The sequence below is a fragment of the Muntiacus reevesi genome, chromosome 6 (assembly GCF_963930625.1).
Source record: "Muntiacus reevesi chromosome 6, mMunRee1.1, whole genome shotgun sequence".
In the NCBI taxonomy this organism is placed as follows: Eukaryota; Metazoa; Chordata; class Mammalia; order Artiodactyla; family Cervidae; genus Muntiacus; species Muntiacus reevesi.
This window is the reverse complement of record NC_089254.1, coordinates 107133557-107159882: the sequence shown is the minus strand read 5'-3', so window position 1 is coordinate 107159882 and position 26326 is coordinate 107133557. Positions and strand designations below refer to the sequence as shown.

At 60.8% G+C, this 26326-nt stretch overlaps 1 protein-coding gene across 4 annotated transcripts in view; it reads left to right on the top strand.

Moving 5' to 3' along the window:
- KCNH2 (potassium voltage-gated channel subfamily H member 2) overlaps positions 1-25273 on the top strand; it is a 35849-nt gene extending 10576 nt beyond the window's left edge. The window contains exons 1-14 of one of the 4 annotated variants that reach the window (XM_065939421.1): positions 7447-7650; positions 9766-9930; positions 11630-12097; positions 12697-12908; positions 17445-17873; positions 18590-18977; positions 19275-19474; positions 19943-20195; positions 21289-21482; positions 21739-21838; positions 22448-22720; positions 22808-22994; positions 23320-23497; positions 24740-25273. In XM_065939421.1, the coding sequence (XP_065795493.1) occupies positions 9828-9930; positions 11630-12097; positions 12697-12908; positions 17445-17873; positions 18590-18977; positions 19275-19474; positions 19943-20195; positions 21289-21482; positions 21739-21838; positions 22448-22720; positions 22808-22994; positions 23320-23497; positions 24740-24868 (3114 nt within the window). In that variant the 5' untranslated portion in view covers positions 7447-7650; positions 9766-9827 and the 3' untranslated portion in view covers positions 24869-25273. Of the gene's footprint in view, positions 1-7446; positions 7651-9765; positions 9931-11629; positions 12098-12696; positions 12909-14517; positions 14934-17444; positions 17874-18589; positions 18978-19274; positions 19475-19942; positions 20196-21288; positions 21483-21738; positions 21839-22447; positions 22721-22807; positions 22995-23319; positions 23498-24739 lie in introns of those variants that run through there. The other 3 variants (XM_065939420.1, XM_065939422.1, XM_065939424.1) reach the window with 3 other exon arrangements.
- The last annotated feature ends 1053 nt before the right edge of the window (positions 25274-26326 follow it).

The following is a 26326-nucleotide window of genomic DNA, read 5'->3' as shown; positions in this document are numbered from 1 at the left end:
TTCCTGTGAATTGCCTGCTCATATCCTGGGCTCACGTTTCCGTGAAGCTGCTGTCTTTTGTTCTTGTTGATTTGTAAGAGTTGCTTATGGATTCTGGAAATACAAATGCATACAGTTAAATATTCAGTGCGTGTGCTGGATGTTAATCCCCGTTGACTCAAGATATTGCAAGTATCTGCTCTCACTAAGTCCTCCGTCAGATTTATCCAACAAAGATACCTAATTTTGATACAAGCAAATTCACAGATCTTTCTAGCTTTCTTTATGCTTTTGAAGTTTTGTTTAAGAAACCCTTCACTGTCCTGAGACTACAAAGATCTACACTTTCTTCTCTTCACTTAAAAGATTCAGTCGAGTCTTTAATCCATCCTGAGCCTACCTCTGTCTGTGGTGTCAAATAGGGATCAAGTTGTATTTTTTTTTCCGTGTGCTGAGCCAATTTTCCCAACACATCAGTAAACAGCCTATTCTTTCCTGTTGCTTTGTGGGGCCACTGTTATCACTGGTTAATTCCCTATATACCTATGGGTCTGTCTTTGAGCTCTCTTGTTTTGTTTCAAGTATTTATTTGTTCATGAATCAAAACCCCATTAAAAGTATGGCAGTTAGTATGTCTTGGTATCTGGAAAGGCAAATCTTCCCTCCTTGTTCTTCTTTTTAAAAAAATTTTATTTATTTATTTTTGACTGCACTGGGTTTTTGTTGCTGTGTATTGGCTTTCTCTAGTTGAGGTGCATAGGCTTCTCATTGCAGTGGCTTCTCTTGTTGCAGAGCACAGTAGTTGTAGCACACAGGCTTAGTTGCCCTGCAGCATGTAGAATCTTCCCGGACCAGGGATTGAACTCATGTCGCCTGCATTGGCAGGTGGATGCTTTACCGCTGGACCACCAGGGAAGTCCCCTCCTTGTTCTTTTGAAAGGTTGAAACACATCTTTGAGGACCTATCTTCTTGTTTACGAACTCTAGAGAAAGTTTATCAAGGTCCTGGGAAGAGAAATGCCACTAGAATCTTGATTGGAATTAGATTGGCTTTATAGGTTAATTTGGGGGAGAATTGACATCTTTAGAATATCTGTCCCTTCTGAGAGTCTGGAGTGACTCTCCATTTATCAGATTATTTCTGCATCCTTTATTAGCTTAAAGCTTTTTTTTTCCCTTATAGAGATCTTGTGCATTCTTGGTCACTTCCTAGATACTTCAGATTTTGTTGCTGTTATAAAAGAGATCTTATCTTTGACTGCTTATTCTAATGGGCTTCCCAGGTGGTGCTAGTGGTAAAGAACCTCCCTGCCAATGCAGGAGACATAAGAGACGCAGGTCTGATGCCTGGATTGGGAAGATTCCCCTGGAGGAGGACACGGCAACCCACTCCAGTATTCTTGCCTGGAGACTCCCATGACCAGAGGAGCTTTGTAGGCTCTAGTCTGTAGGGCCACATGGAGTTGGACATTACTGAAGCGCCTTAGCACACACATGTTCTGATAGCTTTATGCTGGTGGAGAGAAATGCTGTATGTTCTGTGGGCTGATCTTGTGTTTGGCAGCCTCCTTGGATGAGCTCTCTTATTAGTTCTAATTGTTTATCTGTTGATTTTATTGGTCCTCTAGGGAGATGATCCTATCATCTGAATAACGCTGCTTCTCTCTGTTTATGTCTGGGTCATTGCCACATGTGTTGATGTGGGAACGTTCCAGCTGCCTTTTCAGCAGGCTTTCACATGCACATGTATTTGTCTGTTGGAGTCCTGGGAGGTGGGTGAGTCAGGGAAGGGGTGCAAGTCTCCGTTTAATGACTGAGAAGCTGGCGCTTCCCTGATTGGGTGACCTTTGGGACAGGCCCTCTAGGGTATGTCGGGAGCCTAGGTGGGAGAGCTGTTCTAGAAGCTTGGCGAACCCTGGATGGGGGCAGAGACCCCTGCTGTCCTAGTTGTCCTCAATTCTATGTGCTCTTGCTTCCTGTGGTCAGCTGGGTAGGGGTCCTCATGAAGAGGGTTGGTGGGGGTCTGAGACTCAGAGATACCCCAGCCCCCTTGCATGGATTTCCAGGCTGTCAGCCTCCATGTTCCGTGCTCTCTGTTGACCAGATTGAACTGAATAGTGCTTCCGCAGAAGGTGTTAAAGTGTTAGTTGCTCAGTCATGTTTGACTCTTTTTGACCCTATAGACTGTAGCCCACCAGGCTTCTCTGTCCATGGGCTTATCCGGGCAAGAACACTGGAGTGGGTAGCCATTCCCTTTTCCAGGGGATCTTCCCAACCCAGGGGTGGAACCCAGGTCTCCCGCACTGTATGCAGATTCTTTATCCTTTGAGCCACCTGGGAAGCCCTGCACTTCAGCAGAAGATGCCACCTAAATCCATTATTGTTCAGTCACTCAGTTGTGTCCTACTCTTTGTGACCCCATGAACTGCAGCACGCCAGGCTTTCCTGTCCTTCAACCATCTCCGGGAGGGCGTTTCCTCAAACTCATGTCCATTGTGTCAGTGATGCCATCCAACCGTCTCATCCTCTGCCGTCCCCTTCTCCTCCTGCCTTCAATCTTTCCCAGCATCAGGGTCTTTTCCAATGAGTCAGTTCTCCCCATAAGAATCCCTAGAGGGGGAAATAATTCCTAGGGGATTCTGACTACTGTCCAGACTCAGGGTGGGTTTGAAATGAGCAGATCCTGTTGTGAAAGGACAGTCAGTGCCCCTGGATCTGAAAGGGAACTGAAAGGGTGAAGGAGACAGCCCTGTCCCCACCTGCTGTAAGCGTGGGTCCCTACCCTGAGCTCAGGATCAGTTGGACATCTGCTTACCCAGTATTTCCCTTGAAGCCAGTCCAGCCCTGGCTTCAGGACTGTGGCTCTGGGCAGAGGGATAAATCTCCCCTCCCCAAGAAGCCAGGGTACAGTTACCTCCCACATTAGGGCTGTATTGAGTTGGCCAGATAGAAAAGAATGATCTTTTTGGCCAGCCCAATAGTTTTAGACAAACCTAGACAACATATTAAAAAGCAGAGATATTACTTTGCTGACAAAGGTCTGTCTAGTCAAAGCTGTGATTTTTCCAGTAGTCACGTATGGATGTGAGAGTTGGACCATAAAGAAAGCTGAGAGCCGAAGAATTGATGCTTTTGAACTGTGGTGTTGGAGAAGACTCTTGAGAGTCCCTTGGACTGCAAGGAAATCCAACTAGTCAATCCTAAAAGAAATCAGTCCTGAAAATTCACGGGAAGGACTGATGCTGAAGCTGGAGCTCCAATACTTTGGCCACCTGATTCGAAGAGATGACTCATTGGAAAAGACCCTGATGCTGGGAAAGATAGAAGGCAGGAGGAGAAGAGGACGACAGAGGATGAGATTGGATGGCATCACTGACTCGATGGGCATGAGTTTGTGTAAGCTCCAGGAGTTGGTGATGAACAGGGAAGGCTGGTGTGCTGCAGTCCATGGGGTCGCAAAGAGTCGGACACGACTGAGGAACTGAACTGAACTCAGTCATTTTAGATGAGCTTTCAATGAGAAACATCCCTGTGGACTGGATGGAGCCATCAAGAAAGCTCTGGTAGAGGGGTCCTCTGAGCACCTAGAGAGAGGGAGGCAGGTGTGGCTGTGAGGAGTGGGAGGGTCTGTGAAGCTGGGGTTCACTGGAGGGGGCTCTGAGGCCAGTCGGCTGGGGACTTGGCAAGTTCCGGTATCTGGGGATGGGAGGCCTGGCTGGGAGGGCAGCTGAGGGTGTGACCTGGTTGGAACAGGGGATTCTGAAGGGCTGAGGAGGGCCAGGCTCCAGGAAGCCCGAGAAGGGAGGTTAAGTGCAGAGGCTTCTGGGAGGAGGGGCCTGGGATGCAGCCGTGAAGTGAAGCTTTCCCCGGATAAACATGGCCTGGTTTCACCTTCCCGGGCCTTGCTGCGGCACAGGGCAGGGCTGTGACTCCCAGTTCACAGATGCGTCCCCGGGGCTTTTCTAGAAAGAGCTTTCCTCGTGAGGCCATCACAGCTGCCCTGGAGAACAGTAGCACAGACAGGCCACACGCAGTGGGTTTGGGTGGGATCTGGATGCCAGGCAGAGGCCCCCCGAGGCCCTGCAGGTCCCTGGGAAGGTGTTAGGCCAGCGGGCTTAGTGGAGAGTCTGTTTGGAGATGCTCCTCGCATGTGAGCTGGGGTCTGGACTGTGCTCCCAAGCCCGGCTTCTGCAGCGAGTTTCCCTGGGGAGGGGGGTCTGTTCCACTCAGCTCCTGGAGTTGGGGGATTGGCTACCTGCCTCTCTCTCTCACACACTGACACACGCACTCACGCACACACTCATTCACTGGCTGGCCTCTCAGGCTCCCCCGCTCCATCCCCTGGGCCTGCAGTGTGCCTGGCCTTCCCTGGGCCCCCACTGCCCAAGAGAGGGATGTTGGCGACACGGTGGCCCCCGGCCAGGAGCGACTCCCCGCGGCATCTTCCTGTCGCCGCCACCAGGCTAAATATAACCTGACACTGCGCAGCCCTGGGCCGCCGTCGGAGACAGCCTCTGCCTGGGGGCGGACAGGCTGACTGCAGCCCCAGCCTCCTGCCCTCGGCGTGACTTTGGGCCCAACTCCTCCTGCTCTAGCAAGGCAGGCCAGTGACCGGGGCGAGGATGGCTGCCTCCCCAAGGTCGCCCTCCCTTCGAGGACCCGGCCCCCTGCCTCGTTACTGCTCCGGATACTTCCACAGGCCGTCTGTCATCTCATCCGGCCCCCCGGGGCTAGAGTCACTTGTCCCTGCAGTACCGAGAGGAAATCTGAAGCTCAGAGAGGTGGCTGACCTGGCCACAGTCACACAGCAATGGTCCGGTCTCCTGAGGATGGGGGCAGATCAGCTCAGCTCAGCACCCCAGGACTCCTCTCTCTGCCAACTCACTCTGGACCCCGAACTGGGAGTCCCATTGACTCCTCGACCCAGGGAGGGTGGGGGCCCGGCCTGCCTTGTTCATGTGCTCAGAATGTCTCAGGGGATGAAAAGCCACCTTTCAGGGGGATGAGGGAGCTGTGATGATACCTGGTTTGCAGACGAGCCACTGGAGACTGACCTGGGAAGCTTGTCCAAAGTCACTCAGGTCACCTGCTGCCCTCCCCTTCCCCCCTCCTCCCTCCACCCCCCACCCTGGCCGGTGCTGCCCTGAGAGATAAGGCCTGCCCCTCTGAAAGCCAAGGGCAGGTCCTGCCTGGGGCCCAGCTGGGAGTGCCTAGAGGTGGGCAGTTGGGTTTGGGACTGTGAGTGGGGCCCCTCAATGGGCTGCGAGGCAGGGCAGTGATGATGCCCAGGTACACTGTTGGGCACGGGCGGACACCAGGTGGAAGCAAGTCAGCGTCGCGTTCTGGTGAAGACGGTGCCCTTCCCCAGGGGCAGGAGGAGCTGTATCTGCTGCACCTGGAAGGGGGGTGGCCAGGCCTGGTCCTCCGGGGCCCTCCCACTGCCCCTCCCCCCCTCCCTCAGTGGACTGCAGTGAGCTGTATGACCTCTGCAGCCCTTATGATCGGAGGCTCAGAGGGGCCTGTCCTTGTGGGGCGTCAGTCCGTGACTGCCTCTCCTCTCCTGGTCATCCCCACCGGGCCCAGGGTGCCCCCGTGAGCCCAAGGAGGCAGGCAGAGGAGCCTGGCTGCCACAGCTGGGGCTGGGGGTTCTGGGGGTGTGAGTCAGGCAATCTTTGGAATCAGCCACATGAGCCAGGCTGGCCCTCTGCCTCTCCTTCTCCTCCACTTATCCAGGCTTCCCTGGGGACTTACTTCCCTGCCGGTCTTCAGCACTTCCCCCGCAGGGGTTGAGGATTCTATCCCTTGGTTAAGACTCCATGCTTCCTCTGCCGGGGGTGGTCGAGGATTCTATCCCTGGCCTGGGAGCTAAGATTCTCCCATGCTGCACCCTGTGGTCCAAAACACACAGAGAGACAAACAAGACCTTCTTGGGTTCCCCTGATTCACAGTGCCCCCCTCATCCATCCCTCCAGACCGTGACATGGGGCGATGGGGCATGGTCATCGCTCCGTGTTGCAGACGAGCTCTTTGGGGCTGGGGGGTGGGGTGGGCAGGTAACTTGCCCAAAGTCCTTCTGCTGCAATTAGCAAACGCCGATTAACTCCGTACCCTGTGCCCTCGCCCCCTCACCTTTGCGCCTGGGAGCCCCATAGCCGTTCGGTGGGCCGGGCAGGAACCTCTCCATCCTCTCCCACCCATTCCTTCCTGCGCCAGCGCTCCGGGCCCCCGCGGCCTCGGGAACGCGGGCCGCGCCTGCCACACAGCGGCCCCCGGCGGAAGTGCAGCCTCACCCGGCTCTGGGCCGATGTCCGCCTCGGCTCCCTCCCCGGAGCTGCTCGGCGGGGCCGGGGCGAGGCGGAGGGAGGAGTGGCGCGGAGTGATGAACAGGGTCTGGGGTACGGGGGAGCGGCGCTCGCGGAGGGCGAGACGCGGCTGCGTAGGGCGGTGCGTCAGCCCAGGGCTCCCTGGGGGCGAGAGGGACTCCGAGTCGCCGCGCCTCTTCTCTGCTGAGCTGTGTGAAGGTCACGGCCCCACCACCCCGCAGGCGGCGATTTGCCCTCTCCGCCCGCCCGAGGCCCAGTTCTGGCTGTCCCTCTGTCCCAGCCCTGGCCTGATGACTTTCAGCTGCCCCCAGGGACCCCCCCCCCCCCCCCACCATCATTTCAGCCAGTGATGGGATGCGGTCCTCTGGCAGTTCTGAAGAGTTGGGTGTGTGCGTGTGTGAGACACGGCAGCCCATAGAAGACCCGGCCAGCCAGGCAGGGTGGTGGGAGGCAGAGCCCCTCGGAGCCCTGACCAACCTGGGCCACCTGCTTTCCTTCCTTCCATTATATCCCCTCAAAGCAGCTAGAGCCTCTCCATGACAACCCCCCTTCCACGTTCCCCCCCACAAGCCATCAGGCAGGGTTCCAGTTCACATTTTTGGAATAACAAGGGCTTTTACAGGGTTATTTGAAAGGGGAAAAGTTCTTTGATAATCGACAAAGGGAGAGAACCAAGGGGGCTCCGAGTGTGTCTGTGTGTCCAGGGGCCGGGGATGGGCCTGTGCTGTAAGGGGGGCTTGTATCTGGAGTTTCTGACATCCCTGGGCCGTCAGGGTCCGGGGATGTCTGGGTCCTGGGCTGTCTGGGCTGTAGAGTGCAGTTCTGGCCTCTCTGGCCAAGAATCCGCAACTGAAGTGGGCATGGGGTGTTGAGGCCTCAGGTTCAGAATCCTGAGTTGGTGTTCTGGGGGCAGGATTCCCCAGGCCATCCAGAAGGTTGGGCTCATCCGAGGTCCAGGCTCTGGACTTATCTTAGATGAGTTTCCCAGGGGAGAATGAGGATCCAGGGCCTGGATCACTGGACTCCCAAGGTGTGGGTGTTGGGGTGGGGGGGTCTCCAGGGCTAAGGGTTTCCTGGTCTCTGGCCTCTCCTTAGTCCTTGTGAGGGCCAGTCCCTGCTCAGGCCGCTGCCGGCCATCACCATATTAGGGCATAAACTCCAGGCGGGCTGTCTGGGTGCCAAACGGTCTCCAGCTGGGCCCAGCCTCCTGCAGCTCCCAACACCACGGCCGAGCTTCAGCCGGGCCATGTCAGAGGCCGGAGGTCAGAGGACAGGAGCAGCTACTGGAGGAGAGACCCGGACAGCGCCTCCTGGGTCAGGTCTTGCGCGCTGAGCCATGAGGGCCTGGGTGAGTGGAAGGGCTTTGGGGTGGGGCAGAGAATTCCTGGCCAGCCCCTCCTCTGGCCCAGCCCCCCTCATCTCAGTGCCTCCCCGGTTCCCTTGGTTGCAGAGGATCTCAGTCTGCGAGGTTAATCCCATAGCTGTTAGAATCACTGCTCTGCTGCCTCAATTAGCCCTGTCCCCAGCAGATCTTCCTTGGGCCCAGCCAGCCTCTCCCTCTGTGTCTGGCCTTGTCGGGTCCCTGGTGAAGCTTTGGCCGTATTCCCCAGGGCTAGCCGCCCCCCCCCCCCCGGCCTTTTTAGCCACCAGCCCCTCCAGGTTGTTGGCCTTGACTCAGTTCACCCCAGCCATGTTCCCTCCAGAATCCAGTCCCCATCCTCAACCCCTCCCCTACCATCAGCACTGCCCCATCACCAAGGCCTCTGGCCAGCGCCTGCTCCCTGGTGCATTGTTCTGGCTGCTTGGCTCGTCAGAGGGGACACAGACACTGAAGAGTTAGGCGCCTGCAGTTCACAGGACACAGATGAGCACCAGGAAAGAAGTCTCTGCCCTGGAAGAGGAGATGGCAGAGCATGCTTGGTCCCCCTCTGGTCCCTGGAGGAGGAGGAATGGGATGTTAATGCACCTTCTTGTTGCAACAGCGAGGGCTTCCTGCAGGGGGCGATTCTGAGCTGGGCCTTAGGCGGAGCCTGAAAACCCATGAGGTCTTTTTGAGAACTAAGTGGAGAGGCGGGTGAGCGGGCGGGTGCTGGTCAGGGCAGAGGCATATTGGGTACATTTGGCCTGGTGAACTGACATCACCTGGAATAGGGGCCCTGGTGGCCAGAGAGAGGTTGGGAGGGAAAAAAAAAGTCAAGAAGAGAGAAAAAGACAAGATGTCTCTCACCAGAGTCAGAGATGAAACATCTAGAAACAGTGCTTCTTGACTCTGGTGAATTTCTAATGGGTTACAGACCAGTTCTTGCTGTTCAGTTGCTCATCTGTGTCCCACTCTTTGCGACCCCATGGTCTGCAGCATGCCAGGCCTCCCTGTCCTTCAGTGTCTCCCAGAGTTTGCTCAAACTCACGCCCATTGAGTTGATGATGCCTCATCCTCTGTCGTCCCCTTCTCCTCCTGCCTTCAGTCTTTCCCAGCATCAGAGGCTTTTCTAATGAGTCAGATCTTTGCCTCACGTGGCCAAAGGATTGGAGCATCAGCTTTAGCATCAGTCCTTCCAATGAATACTCAGGACTGATTTCCTTTAGGATGGACTGGTTTAATTTTGTTGCTGTCCAAGGGACTCTTGAGTCCTCCAACACCACAGTTCGAAAGCATCAATTCTTCAGTGCTCAGCCTTCTTTACAGACCAGTACTGGTGTGAAGTGCAAAAATCATATGCTTGGCTATTGTGGCAATGTCAAATTGCTGTAAAGCTTTTGAAATTCTAGCTCGCAACTTCTGAACTTTTTGTGGGCAACACACCAGGTGGGGACTGAGAAAGAGGAGGAAAGACAGAACGAGGGGCCAGGGTGCCCGCTAACCTCTAGTGTTCAGCGCATGCCAGGTACTACACTAAGCACCTGGCACATGTTGACTTAATCGTCACAACTCACGAGGAGGGAATGGTTAGCGTTCCCATTTTCGGATGAGGAAAATGAGGTCCAAGTGGGGTAAACATGGAAGAAAAGGCATCTGTGGTTAGGCAGCAGAGCTGGGATCTGGACCCTGAGATCCTGGGCTTAAAGTCTGGGTGTCCTCTCTGGGTTGCACCATCTTGCCTGAGGAAGAGCAGAGAAACAACGTGAGAGGAGGGGAAATGATGCAACAACGTAGGAAGAAAGGAGCAGAAGGCAGTGTGAGGAGAAGGCACACGGGGAGAGAGGGCAGGAGTGACACGGCTGGCAGAGAGAGAGGAAGGGAGAGCTCTGGAAGGGGAAAGCTGGCGCGGCCCATCAGGGAGAAGGCTCTGGCTGGCACCTGGCAGGAGGAGGTGGGGTGGGGCACGAGTCGCTGGCGAGACAAGGGGGCAACAGTGGGCTCGGGAGTCGTGGAGGTGTCAGAAGTGGACAGGCCCCTTCAGGTTCCGGGGGAGGGGTGTCCATCCCACCTGGGAACACAGGGGCTCGTGTCCGCACTTTGCAGGGAGCTGCTTCCTGTGCCTGGTGGATGTGGTACCCGTGAAGAACGAAGATGGAGCCGTCATCATGTTCATTCTCAACTTCGAGGTGGTGATGGAGAAGGACCTGGTGGGGTCGCCAGCCCGGGACACCAACCACCGCGCCCCTCCCGCCAGCTGGCTGGCCCCCGGTAAGTGCAGCTGTGCTGTCTGGCTGGTGCAGGAATATATGGTTTCCCTCCCCTGGGGCCAGGAGGCTGCCTAAGACCAAGGCTCTGCAGGCAAGGATTCGGAGGCAGCAGAGGGGGAGGACCTTTCAGAGATGGGGGAGTGAACACGAAGGATGTGGCTGGTCCCATGTGGCTCAGCGTGGACAGATGGTGTGGAGTGACCGAGTCCAGACTCCCCTTTCCTTGGGGGGCAGGATCACGCCTGGCTTCACAGCCTTACCGGCTTGGGTTCCCCCTCCAGCAGCCCCCTGGGAGTGGTCCTCTCTCCAGCCCCAGGGATGGGGGGGGTGTGCCCCTTCCCAGCTGGCCCTGGCCACTCCAGGGTGGCTCCCACTGCTCATAAGAAGGCCCCGTCTCTAATGGACTCAGCTCTGGGACGTTTCTGTTCCTGGTCCTAGTTCTGAACTGGCCGCTTCCTGGATACTTGGGAACATGAGGGGACTGCTTCCTGGGGATGGAGACAGGGAGGCCTCACCTCATCCTCCTGTGACTCAAAGGCTCAGACACCCCCCCACCCCCCTCTGTGGCCTCTTTGGATTTAATTTAAAATGTTCCCTCAGAGTCACGGCAAAAGAAACCATCTCTTGGTTTCCCAAGTTCTAAAATGGCAATAAAGCTGGCCCGACCTGTCCCATGGGTACCACCCGCAAGGTGGCGGGGTACAGCAGGAACCCATGGCATCACTCCTTCTCCACTCAGATGCAGGCCCTGCCAGCTCCTGTGTTCAGTTCAGTTCAGTTGCTCAGTCGCTCAGTCGTGTCCGACTCTTTGCAACCCCATGGACTGCAGCACGCCAGGCCTCCCCATCACCAACTCCTGGAGTTTACTCAAACTCATGTCCATTGAGTCAGTGATGCCATCCAGACATCTTATCCTCTGTCACCCCCTTCTCCTGCCTTCAATCTTTCCCAGCATCAAGGTGTTTTTCCAATGATTAAGCTCTTCGCATCAGGTGGCCAAAGTATTGCAGTTTCAGCTTCAGCATCAGTCCTCCCAATGAACATTCAGGATTGATTTCCTTTAGGATGGATTGGTTGGATCTCCTTGCCGTCCAAGGGACTCTCAAGAGTCTTCTCCAACACCATAGTTTAAAAGCATCAAAAAGCATCCAAAGTTTCTGTGTGACCTCCCACAAATGACATAACTCACTGATGCCTGAGTTTCCTCCAGTCTAAAACGTGGAGATACTGACACCCACTGGGCGCAGTTGGGAGAGTCACAGGTGGTTTGGTGGAGACCACCAGGAAAGACAGTGGTTTATTATTGCTGGAGTCTCAGATAAGATTGTGTTCTAGGCCAGTGGTCTCCAACCTTTGTGGCACCAGTGATAGGTTTCCACCGACCAGGGGTGGGTGGGGGTTGTTTCCGGATAATTCAAGCCCATTACATTTCTTCCCTACTTGATTTCTGTTATTGTTACATCAGCTCCACCTCCGGGCATCAGGCATTACATTCCGAGGTTGGGGACCCCTCTTCTAGACTTCTTTGGAGACTTGAGTCCTGGGTAGCAGGGGTGGGGGTGGAGGGGTACTCTCTGGCTATCGGGGCCTCCACTTTCCCTCCTTCCTCCCCTTGGTAACTGGGGCTCCAGCTCCTAGGCCTTGCCCCCTCCCGGGTTGCTGGGGCCACGCACCTCCCCTCTACCCACCCCCACCCGCAGGCCGCGCCAAGACCTTCCGATTGAAGCTGCCCGCGCTGCTAGCTTTGACTGCCCGGGATTCGTCGGTGCGGCCGGGTAGCACAGGCGGCGCGGCTGCCCCGGGGGCCGTGGTGGTGGACGTGGACTTGACTCCCGCGGCCCCCAGCAGCGAGTCCCTGGCCCTGGACGAGGTGACGGCCATGGACAACCACGTGGCGGGGAGGGCTGCAGAGGAGAGGCGCGCTTTGGTGGGTCCCGGCTCGCCGCCGCCGCCGCCTCCGCCGCCGCCGCCCGCCTGCCCGCCGGGCCCGCACCCGTCGCCCCGGGCGCACAGCCTCAACCCCGATGCCTCGGGCTCCAGCTGCAGCCTGGCCCGGACGCGCTCCCGAGAGAGCTGCGCCAGTGTGCGCCGGGCCTCCTCGGCCGACGACATCGAGGCCATGCGCACCGGGGCGCTGCCCCCGCCGCCGCCGCGCCACGCCAGCACCGGTGAGGGTCGCTTCCCCCCACCCCCCCTGCAGGAGCGGCCCCTCCACGGGGTCCCCACCCGCAGGACCTCAGCTTCCTCCCTCTCCGCCCTGTCCTGTGTGCCTGGGAGATGGAAATCCTATTAAGCACTTATTTAATCCCATTAAGTAGCCTTTTACTCCATTAAACCGTGCATTCATCCCTGTTGCATTCTTCCACTCTGGGAGCCGGTGCGGGCCGGCAGCTGGCTCTCCCAGGCCTGCCTGCAACCGGGATGCCCACAGGGGAGTCGGGAGGGCTGGAGAGGCCTCAGGGGCCCTGCCACACCACCTGGGCCTGGGGCAGGCTCCCAGTGCCTGTTGAACAGACCCCAGTGAGGGCTTTTACTACTTCCTCTTCTCCTAGTGCATCAGGGGCCTGCTTCCATAAAGTGGGGAGGGGTTCTGGCCTCACTTGTTTCTCAGGGACACTGCTCCCCCATCTCCTGAGCTGGCCTGGCTCCCTGGGCCCCATGGCCTGGCTTCTGCCCGGCCCGTCTCCATCCCAGCTCGGAGTCGTTGACCTGACAGCCTTTGCCCCTGCCCGCCTGCCGCCCTGATCGCCTCTCCCTTCCACCCCAGGGGCCATGCACCCCCTGCGCAGTGGCCTGCTTAACTCCACCTCCGATTCGGACCTTGTGCGCTACCGCACCATCAGCAAGATCCCTCAGATCACCCTCAACTTCGTGGATCTCAAGGGCGACCCCTTCCTGGCTTCGCCCACCAGCGACAGGGAGATCATCGCCCCTAAGATAAAGGAGCGGACCCACAACGTCACCGAGAAGGTCACCCAGGTAGGCGCGCCTGGCTCCCCACTCACCTGGGAGGAGCTTGGAGGGGGTGGAGGGGTGCAGTCAGTGAGGGCTTCCTGAAGGTGGCAGCTGGGGGTGGGGGTGGTGTCTCAGCGCTGGGAAGAGAGAAGAGTCTGAGACAGATCCTGGAGGGGGAGGCCCTGGGAGGGAGCAGGTACAGGGGACGGGTGGATGGGGCTCGGGGAGAACTGGGCTCGGGGAGGACAGGGCAGTCGAGGCTTGGCACCTGGCAGGGTCAGGGTGGGCGGGAGAAGGCAGCTGTGGGGCACGAGGGGATCTGTGCACAGGGCGCGGTGAGGAGCGTACTGGGGGCGAACCAACAGGCTTCACACCAGGAGGGGCACAGAGGTCAAGGTGGCTTCCCTGGTGGCTCAGATGGTAAAGAACCTGCCTGCATTGCGGGTGACATGGGTTCGATCCCTGGAGAAGGGAATGGCAACTCACTCCAGTATTCTTGGCTGGAGAATCCCATGGACAGAGAAGCCTGGCTAACTGCAGTCCATGGGGTCGCAAAGAATCAGACATGACTGAGCGACTAAAACATGCAGAGGTCAAGGTTGGGGGGTCCTGATTCTTCTAGGCTAATGTGATGAGCCAGGCTGGGGTTGGGGACCCAATGCCAGGGCCTGGATGACCCAGAGGCGCCCACCCCTGTCTCCAAGTCACAGAAGAGGAGAGTTTCCTTCCCAGGTTGGGAGGGGACTTGATGGAGGTTTGGGCACACATAGAGAGGGGGTCAGGTCCTTGAATCCTGTGCTGGAGAAGACTGCCAGTCTTGGGGGGAACCTGCCCAACGCTGCCCAGTGCCAGAACCAGCCTGGTGTCCTGCCCCATCTTGGCAGGAAGATTGTCTCTCTGCACGACTCCCCCGCCCCCAGCCACTGCCCAGTCCATCCCAGCCCCTTCCCATCCTGGCCTGGGGGTAGGGGAGGGTCAGGACTGAGGAGCTAGCGACAGCCGGGTTCACCCGGTTGCCCCCTCCGGCCCCTTTGGCAGCAGTGACCGGAGCAAGGGAGCTGTCCGTCAGCTGGGGCCTCCACGGCCCTCCTCCTGGCCCTGCTCCCGCTGCCGCCTCTGGCTCTCTGGGTCCCTGCCAGGTCTCCAGCCCCTTGGCCTTGACTCCAGAACCTTCCCCCCACACGCTGGGCCCCTTATCTGGCGGCCGACCCCACTTTCCCCCTCCCCGCCCTCTCCCCTGGCCCCACCTGGAGCCCTGCCGGCCACCCTGCTCCCGCGCGCCCATGGGGTGTGCTATTTGTTGTGTTGTGGGCTGTGTGTATGTGTGTGAGTGTGTGTGTGTGTACGCACGCGTCTGTGTGTGCCAGCGTGCGGGTGTGTTCCTGGGCTCTCTGGTCACCGGGCTGGCGGTCTCTCCATCTCTGGGTGTCTGTCTGACTCTGGCCGGCGGGGCGGGGGTGTTGAAGGGCCCATTAATCTGCGGTGACAGGCCGGGCTGCCGGGGGCCGGGGGAGGGGCGCGGGCTGCAGGAGCGGCTGCAGCAGGAGCCCCAGGCGGGGGCCGCGGGGGAGGGGGCCTCCGGCCGGCCAGGGCGGGGTGGGGGTGGGGACCCGGGAGGAGGAGGGGCCGGCTGGAGGAGCTGGAGGTTCCGAGAGCGCCGGGCGCCGGCTGCTGGGCTGGCAGCGGGCAGAGCGCAGCGCCCGGCCGTGGGGCCCGCACCGGGCGGGGGCGGGGGGAGCCATGGGCCGCCCCAGCCAGGTGGGCTGCTGGCCACACTCCCTGCCAGGGTGACCCCAGCCCCAGGGCCCAGCCCCGGCGACCCTGGCTGCCAGGCCAGAGGCTGCCCCGGGAGCCAGGCCGCCAGCCTCTGGGTGCAGGTGAGGTGCTGGCGTGGGCCCTCGGGGCCCCAGGGCAGGCAGGCTGGGGGGAGCCAAGTCCTCCATGGCGGCCCCGACGGGGAAGGCGAGCAGAACAGGGGCCCTGCAGCCCAGGGCCCAGAAAGGCCGGGTGAGACGGGCCGTGCGCATCTCCAGCCTGGTGGCCCAGGAGGTAGGTGTTGCCCCCAGCTTCCCCCTCCCACCCCCCACCCTCATGCGGGTCCGATGCGGCTCAGAGGGCTCTGACTCCAGGTCAGGAGATGGCTTCCGAGGTGCAGTGGTTTTGTGGGGGGAGCCCCGGGAGCTGTGACCCGGCCTGTCCCACTCTTGGCTCCAGCTTGCTCTTCTCCAGTGCTGCCGGGCCTAGGTGGACAGTGTTTGTCTTGCCAGGGCTTCCCTCCTCCTTGGCCTTCCTGGCCTGGCCTTCTAGCTGGAAACTCAGAAGGAGAGGGGAGAACAGGAAAGTGGGTGCCCCGGAGAGCTCGGTGGGGAGCATGGTTGGGGTGGGGGGGAGGAGAGGAGCCACTCCGGCTTCCACCCCACCTCCCCCAGTGAGCGGGTAGCAGCTGGGCCTGGTGCCCAGGCCCGGGGCTCCACCCCGCCAGCACTTCATGCCTTGGGGGTGTACTCTGGTGGGTGAGGGAGGCATGGGCCGCTTCAGGGGTCTGGGTTTGGGGGCTGGGGGTCAGAGGCCACTGGAAAAGCGGAGAGGGCCGTCTGAACCAGGCACCTGGTCCAACCTGAAGAGCTGGTGGTACCCCCGGGCTGACAGCTTGGTAGGCACCTCCGGGGAGCCAGCTCTCGATATCCCCCTCCATCTGGGGTCAGTGGGGTTGGGGGGGTGCTTCTGTCACAGAGCCAGGGGCCAGCTTAGGGTGGCAGGGGGAGCTGGAGGCGGCTCAGGGCGGAGTCTGAGCACCCTCACCTCTGTCATCAGCACCCGAACCATCTGCCTTGGCTCTCTTGCTCCTCCCAATGTGGGGACAGGTAGGGGGGGCGGGATTCTCCCAGCCGCAGGTGAAGACCTCATGTTGGGCTTAAAGGAGCTTTAGCATTCTGTATGACCGTGGGTCAGGGGAGGTTACGCACCCGCCCAAGTCCAAGGCCGTGTGCTGAGCTGGTGGCTGCAGACCTGAGCCTGGCCGGCCCCTGTAAGATGGGGTCTGTGGGTCCCGGGCTGGTGCCCTGGGCTTGCCCCCCGTGTATGCTTGTGCCCGGGGCGGTGCTGGCCCTGCTGTGGGCAGACGCGGGGTGGTGGTGGTAGGGGCAGGATCACATTTATCAGGTGTGGTCCAGCACAGCCTAGGGGGCCTGGCCACTCAGCTGGTGTGAGGAGCCCCCTGCAGGAGCCGCCTTCTGCCTCCTGTCTGCTGGGGCCCTGGTCAATTCCGTTTTTTCAACTCCCTCTTGATCCCCGGAAGGTCACTGCCCCATGTTCTCTGCCTTAAGGAGCGAGTGGCTGGGGCTGAAGTCAGGGCAGAAGTGGGGGCCTTGAAGCCGCAGACTCCTTCCCTGCCCCAGGCCCCATCGCGTGCCTCCGGAGAGCCCCTGTGGTCACCCCCGGGTGGCCAAACCCTCAGCCACAGCCGGTCTTAACTTCCAGTTACCTCTTCTAAGGAGGTGCCTTCTAAACAGTCCATCTGGTGAAGGTGGTTCCAGGGGGGTCCCCAGCGTGGATGCGAATGGGAGCCTTTGGGATTCCACCCCCTCCCCAGCACAAGGCCTGAGGATGTGGGCCCTGGCATTTTGTGCTGCTGCTGCAGCGCCGGCAGCCTTGGCTCTCAAGGGGGAGGGTGGGTGAGGCCTTGGGTCTGGCTTCTCAGGATGGCAGAGCCAGGCTTGGAGAATTTGGGGATTGCGTGGGGGCAGGGGGAAGCCCCAAGGGGACAGGCTGAGGCTCCGGGGATGGCGTGGGAAAGCTGGTCTCAGCTCTTCCTGGTCTGGCTTGAAGGTGTGGGGGAGTGTGGTGGCTGCTGTCCCCAGATTTGGGTGGCGTGCTGCCTCTGCCTGATGAGGGGTGGGAGCCTGGGTGGGCTCGGGGGTTGTGTCTGAATGGCGGCCCCGGGCCAGGGTGAGTAGAGAGAGGGGAGTGAGTGTCATGCTGTCTCTCTCTCTCTCCTGGGTGCCAAAAACCTGAGTCTGGGTGGCTGGTATCACTGGGTCAGTGGCAGGAAGGGACACTTAGGTCCTCAGTCCCTGGGCTGCCAGTAACGGGACTTGCAGGAACCGTAGTGACCACCGCTGTTTATGTCTCCCAGGCTGGAAGCCATAGTCCTTGGAGCATTTCCTGGCGGAGACGGTGTATATGGGACATGTGTGTGTGTGTGTGTGTGTGTGTGTGTGTGTGGTTGCCGTGGGGGTGAGCAAGGTGGGAGTTATATCCGTAGCTGTGGGTCTGTATCGCTGGTGGGGAGCCGTGCTTGTGGGTGTTCCTGTGAGGTGCCCTGGACTCCAGAGCCAGCCAGAAGGCCACATGGGGAATGGCAGTCAGCAGCCATGTCCACGTGGCTGAGGGTGGGGTGGGGGGCTCCCCTCCTACAGACCCCCTCTTACACCCCCCCTTACACCCCTTCCTGTTACTCCGCTTGGCCCCTTCTCTGAGGGCCCCGCCCAGGAGTCACAGGGCCGGTGGCCTGCCCTCCCCCCCGGCCCACCTTCAGCACTGCCTTCCCCGCCCGCCCAGGTCCTGTCCCTGGGGGCCGACGTGCTGCCGGAGTACAAGCTGCAGGCGCCCCGCATCCACCGCTGGACCATCCTGCACTACAGCCCCTTCAAGGCCGTGTGGGACTGGCTCATCCTGCTGCTGGTCATCTACACGGCAGTCTTCACCCCCTACTCGGCTGCCTTCCTGCTGAAGGAGACCGAAGAGGCGCCCCTGGCCCCCGACTGTGGCTACGCCTGCCAGCCGCTGGCCGTGGTGGACCTCATTGTCGACATCATGTTCATCGTGGACATCCTCATCAACTTCCGCACCACCTATGTCAACGCCAATGAGGAGGTGGTCAGCCACCCTGGCCGCATTGCCGTCCACTACTTCAAGGGGTGGTTCCTCATTGACATGGTGGCCGCCATCCCGTTTGACCTGCTCATCTTCGGCTCTGGCTCCGAGGAGGTGGGCTGGCCAGGAGGCAGGGGGCGGGGGGGAGGGCAGCAGGGGGTGGGATGAGGGGGTGGCAGACGCATGGTGCCCCCAGCTCACCTGGGCCTGCACCCCTTTCCGAGCCAATTCCTGGTTGTAAAGGTCCAGGGGGCCCGCCTTTTCCCAGTGTGTCTGTCCAGAGTCGCCACTGCCCTCTGATTCACATGAAAATGCTCTGAAGCTGGCAGCAGCTCTGGCCAGGCACCTGAGGGTGGGTGCACCTTTCCAAGCCCCAGTTGTTTCATCCTGGTTTTGGGGAACTGTGAGCCCTTTGTCACTGTGAAGCAAAAGTGTTAAGTCGCTCAGTCATGTCCGACTTTTTGCCACCCCAAGGACTGTAGCCCACCAGGCTTCCTCTGTCCGTGGGATTCTCCAGGCAAGAACACTGGAGTGGGTTGCCATTCCCTTCCCTAGGGGATCTTCCCAACCCAAGGAGTGAACCTGGGACTCCTGCATTGCAGGCAGAGTCTTCACTGTCTGAGCCACCAGGGAGCTGGCACAAAAGGGGACTGGGACTCTGCCGGGCGCAGCGGGTGGGAGGCGCGCCTACTGATATTAGGAGGAGGTTCTGGGGAGAAGTCTTCGGGGATCTTACCTCCGCTGACCCCCACTGAGGGCTGCAGTGCCCCCCATGCCTCGTCCATCACCACCCCCACTCCACCCCACTGAATATCTGTTGCTCCCTGTAGCTGATCGGGCTGCTGAAGACAGCGCGGCTGCTGCGGCTGGTGCGTGTGGCCCGGAAGCTGGACCGCTACTCGGAGTACGGGGCGGCCGTGCTCTTCCTGCTCATGTGCACCTTCGCGCTCATCGCGCACTGGCTGGCCTGCATCTGGTACGCCATCGGCAACATGGAGCAGCCGCACATGGACTCCCGCATCGGCTGGCTGCACAACCTGGGCGACCAGATCGGCAAGCCCTACAACAGCAGCGGCCTGGGCGGCCCCTCCATCAAGGACAAGTACGTCACCGCCCTCTACTTCACCTTCAGCAGCCTCACTAGTGTGGGCTTCGGCAACGTGTCCCCCAACACCAACTCGGAGAAGATCTTTTCCATCTGTGTCATGCTCATCGGCTGTGAGTTCGCCCCTGGGGGCGGGCGTGGGCACAAGACACACAGGAGAGGGAGGGTGTTAGAGGGGCCGGAGTGGGTGCCCCACACTTCCAGGGGCCCCCATCATGGGCATGTTCAGTGGCTGCGAATACCAGGGCAGAGATGCAAGGTGGGGGTGGAGGAATGTGTGTGCCCGGGCTTCTGTGCGTGCATCTTGTGTGTGTGCTCACACTGAGGCAGGACTGTGTGTTGGCACTGACCTGGTGCCGGGGTGGACAGGGTCCCTCAGAGGCTGACGGCCCCACGCACCCCGCCCCCAGCCCTCATGTACGCCAGCATCTTCGGCAACGTGTCGGCCATCATCCAGCGGCTGTACTCGGGCACGGCCCGCTACCACACGCAGATGCTTCGCGTGCGGGAGTTCATCCGCTTCCACCAGATCCCCAACCCGCTGCGCCAGCGCCTTGAGGAGTACTTCCAGCATGCCTGGTCCTACACCAACGGCATCGACATGAACGCGGTGAGGGCCCAGGCTGGGCCTGGGGGGCTGCGGGGGGTGGGCAGGGCGCTGGTGGGGACTCCTCCAGGTTCGGCGGGTGCTGTCCCAGCCCGCCAGAGTCACACTCCCCCCAGGTGGGCCCAGGTGGTACCGGCAGGACCCTGAGAGGTCCTTCTGCGCGTGGAGCTTGTTTCCTGGGTGAGCTCTCACTTTGGGGCAGGCTCTGGGTGATCATGGTTGATCCATAGGACAGCCCCAGGCAGGAGATGGTCTCCACGCCTCACACGTTAGAAGGTGAAGGTGAGAGCAGTGAGGTGTCGTCCCAAGGGTGCACAGTCTGCAGGGAGGAGGGGTGGAGCTGGCGTGGACACCCAGGTCCTTCCCCTGATAGATCCTGGACACCCTGGTGCTCCCCGGCCGGCTCTCCAGGTGGGGGGTGGGAGTGGGGGTCCCAGGAGAGGGTGTGCTGAGCCGCCCCCCTGCCCCCAGGTGCTGAAGGGCTTCCCCGAGTGCCTGCAGGCCGACATCTGTCTACACCTGAACCGCTCACTGCTGCAGCACTGCAAGCCCTTCCGAGGGGCCACCAAGGGCTGCCTGCGGGCCCTGGCCATGAAGTTCAAGACGACGCACGCGCCGCCCGGAGACACGCTGGTGCACGCCGGGGACCTGCTCACCGCCCTCTACTTCATCTCCCGGGGCTCCATCGAGATCCTGCGGGGTGACGTGGTTGTGGCCATCCTGGGTACGGCAGGGACCGGGAGCTGGGCCCGGAGTGCCTGCTGCGGCTGCAGAGGTCCAGCCCTTGAAGGACACAGCCCCCGGGGGCCTGTGGCCCTGTGACTGCCCACAGGGGCCTTGGGCTCCTTTAATTCACCAACCTCAGGCCCTCCCAGGGGGCCGGGGAGAGGAGCCCTGCGTGGTGGTGGGGGTTGGGTGCTGCTGAACTCTGGAGGTTTCCAAATTCAGTTTCCCTTTGGGGGGCTGTGACACTCTTGTTTCTTAAAATGGCACCAAATCCGAATGCTCCAAGGTAGGCAGTGGGGGAGGTTGTGTGACGGATTTCTACTTAGGGCCCTGTGGTACAGCCAAGTCCTTACCTCCAGAGCAGAGGGAGTCTGCCCCTCTTCCCCTCACATCCCTTCTTCTCCTCCCTACCTGAGCACGTGGACAGGTGTGCCTGGGCGCTGGGGACTTCCTGCCCTCTGCCTGTCCTCCCCTCGGCCCTGGCCACCTCAGGGCTGATGTGTCACGGTGAGGCTTAATGCTCATGCTGCAAACACCCCCAAACACCACTGCAACCAAAGTTTTGGTAAACCGCAGTTGCCTTAACTGCATCCCGGTGTTTTCCGTTCTATGCCTGTGCTCAGCTATGCTATCCTGTTTTCTCTCAGTAAACAAAATGCTGGTCTTGATTCATTACTGTGTTATGATCTGTAGCTAGAACGTTGTTCATGGGGGTGCAGTGCTTAGCCCGGGGATGTGTGGGAATGGGCTTTGGTGGGGGTTGGGTACCAGAGGAGTTAGAACCTAAGGAGGAAGCCAGGGTCTTGGGCAGAGCTGGTCATCCAGGCTGGAGCTGTTGACTGGCCCTACAGTAGCTGGGAGGCAGAGGTTCCTGGCCCTTCTACTCCAGGGGACCACACTGCACCTGTCCTGCCTTTGGGAGCTGGGGGCAGATGGGCCGGCTGGTGCCCCCTGGCCCTGGGGGCTGGGGCTGGGCAGCCCATGATCAGACTGAGGGGAGGTGCCCGGCCAGGGTGACAATGCACGGAAGACAGGTGCCTGCTGCCTCCGCGGCCGCCCCGGGGCTGAGCCCCCCTCTCGGTGGCCTCCAGGGAAGAACGACATCTTCGGAGAGCCTCTGAACCTGTACGCGCGCCCTGGGAAGTCTAACGGGGACGTGCGGGCCCTCACCTACTGCGACCTGCACAAGATCCACCGCGACGACCTGCTGGAGGTGCTGGACATGTACCCCGAGTTCTCTGACCACTTCTGGTCTAGCCTGGAGATCACCTTCAACCTGCGCGATGTGAGTGGGCCACGCGGCCGACCGCCCTGCTGGGTGGCTGCCCCTTCGCCGCGGGACCCTCTCTCTGGGCTTGTTTAATGGTATCTGGGTCAGACCAGGTTGTGAAAAGTGCCAGTCTCAGCCCTGGTCCCGTGGCGGAGCTCCCACCTCCCCCGGCGCGGGCACGCCCAGTCCCGCTGGTCATGAGAGGGTCTTCCCCGGGACCGGGAAGGGCAGGTGGGCGCGGAAGGGCCCTAACACCGCTCTTGGGTTTCAGACCAACATGATCCCCGGCTCTCCGGGCAGCGCGGAGTTGGAGGGCGGCTTCAACCGGCAACGCAAACGCAAGCTGTCCTTCCGCCGGCGCACGGACAGGGGTGAGGCGGGGGAGGGGAGGGGAGGGGGCGGGGCCCGGGAGGGGAGGGGGCGGGGCCCAGGGGAGCCGGGAGCCGGGCGGGGCCTGGAGGGGGCGGAGCAGAGGGCGGGACCGGCAGGTCTGTTCCTCCCAGGCCCCACAGAGCTCCCACCCCTACCGTCGGCGTTCCCTCCTCCTCACCCCATCCTTTCAGGCCCACTTGAATGTCACGTTCTCCAGGAAGCCCTCTTGCACTCTCCAGGGCAGGGGCGCGCCTAAGTTTATTGGGTCCTCACAGGGCTGGCGTCTTGATGGGCGCTGCTTTGAACCGATGAGGGGAGGAAAGTCAGGGCAAAGGAGGGAGAGGCGGCCAGCATGGCCGGGAGGGCTAGGGCCCGGGGTCCCAGAGAGCCCCGCCAGGCAGTGCTACTGACCCAGCTCGGGCAGCCAGCCTCACATACGATCTGGTCCCGCCCGCGGAGTTTAGTCCTCTTGGAAGTAGGGGAGAAAGCGCAAGACAGGACTGGGGACAAGCCAGGGCGTCCGGCCCCCTCCCCTCCCCTCCCCGGCCCTCCCCTCCTCTCTCTGCCTCCTCCTGCCGTCTCAGAGGCCCGTTCTCTGTCTCCCACAGACCCGGAGCAGCCAGGGGAGGTGTCGGCCTTGGGGCCGAGCCGGGCGGGGGCAGGGCCGAGTGGCCGGGGCCGGCAGGGGGGGCCGTGGGGGGAGAGCCTGTCCAGCGGCCCCTCCAGCCCCGAGAGCAGTGAGGATGAGGGCCCAGGCCGCAGCTCCAGCCCCCTCCGCCTGGTGCCCTTCTCCAGCCCCAGGCCCCCCGGAGAGCCGCCGGGTGGGGACCCCCTGACCGAGGATGGTGAGAAGAGCAGCGACACGTGTAACCCACTGTCAGGTAGGGTGAGCCCCCCACCCCCCACCTCTGCCCGGCGGGTGGGCTGTGGGCCTCTCTTCCAGCCTCAACCCTGCTCTGTGGATGCAGGCGCCTTCTCAGGAGTGTCCAACATCTTCAGCTTCTGGGGGGACAGCCGCGGCCGCCAGTACCAGGAGCTGCCTCGCTGCCCTGCCCCCGCTCCCAGCCTCCTCAACATCCCCCTGTCCAGCCCTGGCCGCCGGCCGCGGGCAGACGTGGAGACCAGGCTGGACGCCCTCCAGAGGCAGCTCAATAGGTGAGGGCGGTCTCTGGGGTTCCGTGAGTGTCCAGGGGGACAGGCTAGGAGGTGTTGGACGGGGAAGTGCTGCAGCGTGATCTGTGGGTTTCGGGCAGTGTTGTCGGGTGCCGAGGGGGTTGTCCGCTCCGTCTAGGCCTGTCCGTGTGTCCCAACGGCTTCGCCCTCTCCTTGCGTTTGGAACCAGGTTGGGGCTGCCACGCCTAGGATGGAAAGTGGGCCTGGGGGGTTGACCAGCTGGCTGTCCACAGGGCGGTCTTGAAGTCACAGTTGCTGGTGTCTCCACTTCTCTGAGACCCAGAGCATCCTCCTCCTTCTCGCCCAGGCTGGAGACCCGGCTGAGCGCAGACATGGCCACCGTCCTGCAGCTGCTGCAGAGACAGATGACGCTGGTCCCGCCAGCCTACAGTGCTGTGACCACCCCGGGGCCCGGCCCCGCCTCCACCTCCCCCCTGCTGCCCGCAGGCCCCATTCCCACCCTCACCCTGGACTCACTTTCTCAGGTGAGTCCCCAGCACCCCCGGCCTTGCCTTTTCTGCACCGATTCCACCCGAGACCTGCTTTGCTACCCCTTCTGTGGCCTTGGGCCCCAGCCTCCTCCCCTCCCCCACCCCTGCCCTCCTCCCAGGCTGTATTCTTGGAGGAGGAGGAACTATGAGCACGCAGACAGCTGGGCCAAGGCAGCCCGCAGCCCGCAGGGCAAGTGGCGTGCGCTCCCCTGGGGTCACCTGAAGGGCTGGGTCTACTCCGGGTGCCTGTGTCCATGGCTGCATGTGGAGGAGACTGTTGAGCCCTGGAGGGCCTGGTGGTGGGTGCTGGGTGCCAGTGCGCCCTGGGGACAGGGTCCCACGGCCCTGCTGTTGCTGACACCCCCAGGTCTGACTCTCCACTCGACCCATGACTTTCATGCTCGGCACTTTGCAGGGTTGTCCCAGAGACTTTGGCTAAGTCCCAGGGTGGCACTTCTGGTCGGCTTCTCTCCCCTCCGGCCAGAGGTGGGCCTCTGTCATACTTTGTCCTCCCCTGAGTGGACCTGTGTGTTCCTGGCCTCCTGACAGGACAGCAGTGTCTGGGTCTCAAGCAGGGGGTCCTTCGGGTAACCCGAGATGGCCTGGGCTCTGCTGCCCCCTCCCCCTCGGGCATCTGCTCCCCTCCCATATGCTGCCTGCTCCTGTTTGCAGACACCAGGGCCCACGTCAGCAAATGTGCCAGTCTCCCTTCACAACCTCCCCCGCAGAGATCTCACAGCAGACTCGTCAGCACCCACAAAGCCCCTCCCGCCTGCCCTGGCACTCTCCCTGGCCTTCCGAAGCCTGGCCGCCAGCCTGCCTCTGTTTCTAGGTCCTGGAGTCCTTTCGAGACTGCAGGCAGGAACCTTGTCTGTTTTTCTGTCTAGCTTCAGTGCCAGCTCAGGGCCCCTTATTCCGGGTTGGCGTTGAATCCAGCGGCCAGGTTCCCCGGGGAGGGAAGTGGCTGAGGCCTGGGGCTCCCCGCAGGATCAGACAGAGGCTGCCCCGGGACCCCCCGCTGCCCGGCCCGGCTCTTGTCCACTCAGAGCACGTTTCTCCACGTCCGGTCTTGCCCCCCTCCCTTGGCAGTTGGAGTCCTGCTGTCTTCCTCAGCCCTTCTCCTGACCCCTCCAAACCCCCTCCTGTCTGGCTCCAGAGTCCCCAGACCCTCTCTCTCCTCTGACCCTCTCCCGCTCCTCGGCTCCTGGCCCCCCACACTCTTTGTTTTCTCCGCAGGTTTCCCAGTTCATGGCGTGCGAGGAGCTGCCCCAAGACGGCCCCGCTCGACGCCTCTCCCTGCCGGGCCAGCTGGGGGCCCTCACCTCCCAGCCCCTGCACAGACACGGCTCAGACCCGGGAAGTTAGTGGGGCTGCCCAGTGTGGACACGTGGCTCACCCAGGGTTCAGCGCACAGCCTGGGCCCCTCCCCGTGGAGGCCCTGCCCGGGAGGCCCTGGCCACCGACGGGAGAGGAATAGGAAGGCACGGCCCCTCCCCCAGCCCTTGGGGGCCCACTTCCTCCTGCGGTCCCCGGGGCCCCGGTGGGGGGGCGCAGGGGCAGGGACAGGGCCGGGCAGTGGATGGGGGTCTGTGGTCCCCCCACTGCCCTGGGGCAGTAGCTGGTCTAACTGCCCGGAGGCACCCGGCCCTGGGCCTTAGGCACCTCAAGGACTTTTCTGCTATTTACTGCTCTTATTGTTAAGGATAATAATTAAGGATCATATGAATAATTAATGAAGATGCTGATGACTATGAATAATAAATAATTATCCTGAGGAGACTCCAGTGATGCTGGAAGGTGTAATACCCACTTGCTGTATCCCGTGTGTGTGGCCATAGCATTGCGGGCATGGGCCTGTCCAAGGGAATCTGGGCCAGTCCGTCTGTGTGCACCGGGCCTGCAGGGGCAGCTCCGATGTCTGGGTGTGGGGTGGGTGCAGTGGGGGTGCTCCCTTGGGGCTGACACACATCACCTCCAGGGCCTCTTGCCTCCGGAGGGCCCTGGTTCCCTGTGGTCCTGGATTCAGGTTGGCAAACAGTCACCTGGCCTGTGATGAATATAGAGGTTGTCCTAATGAGATGCCGGGCCTGGGGTCCCACACTTCAGACCTTTGGTGGCTAGCGGATTGGCACAGTGGCCCCTGAAACTGACCCCACGATGATGGCTGATGCAGCCATGTTCTTCTCCCCCACACACAGCTCTTGAGTCCAGCCCATGCTGACTTGAATCTGGGGTTATATCTGGCCATGCCCCCAACTTGGTCTTGCATGCATGCTAAGTCCCTTGAGTCGTGTCCAACTCTTTGTGATCCCATGGTCTGTAGCCCACCAGGCTCCTCTGTCCATGAAATTCTCCAGGCAAGAGCACTGGAGGGGGTTGCCATTTCCTCCTCCAGGGGATCTTCCTGGCCCAGGGATCAAACCTGAGTCGCTCATGTCTCCTGCAGTGGCAGGTGGGTTCTTTACCACAAGCACCACCTGGAAAGCCCTTATCCTGACCTTTAACTCAGCCTCACGTGGATCCTGTATGATTGGGCCCCCACAGTGAACTGAGTCCGGGCACGCTGGTTTTCTCAGCCCCTATCAGAGCCCCACTGGTGTCTGCCTGCAGACGGGCTTCACCTTGACCACCTGCATCCCTTGGTCACCTGTGATCCTTGACCAGAAGAGCTGGAAGTTTCTGAGTGGCTCATTCCCATCCCTGGAGGAAGAAGTCAGATGTCCTGGGGTCAGTGAAGGGTGGAGGCTGTGTGCACCTGTGTGTGTGCGTGTGTGTGTGTGTGTGCACCCATGTGCACACATGTGCTGCTGGTCTTGTGGGAAC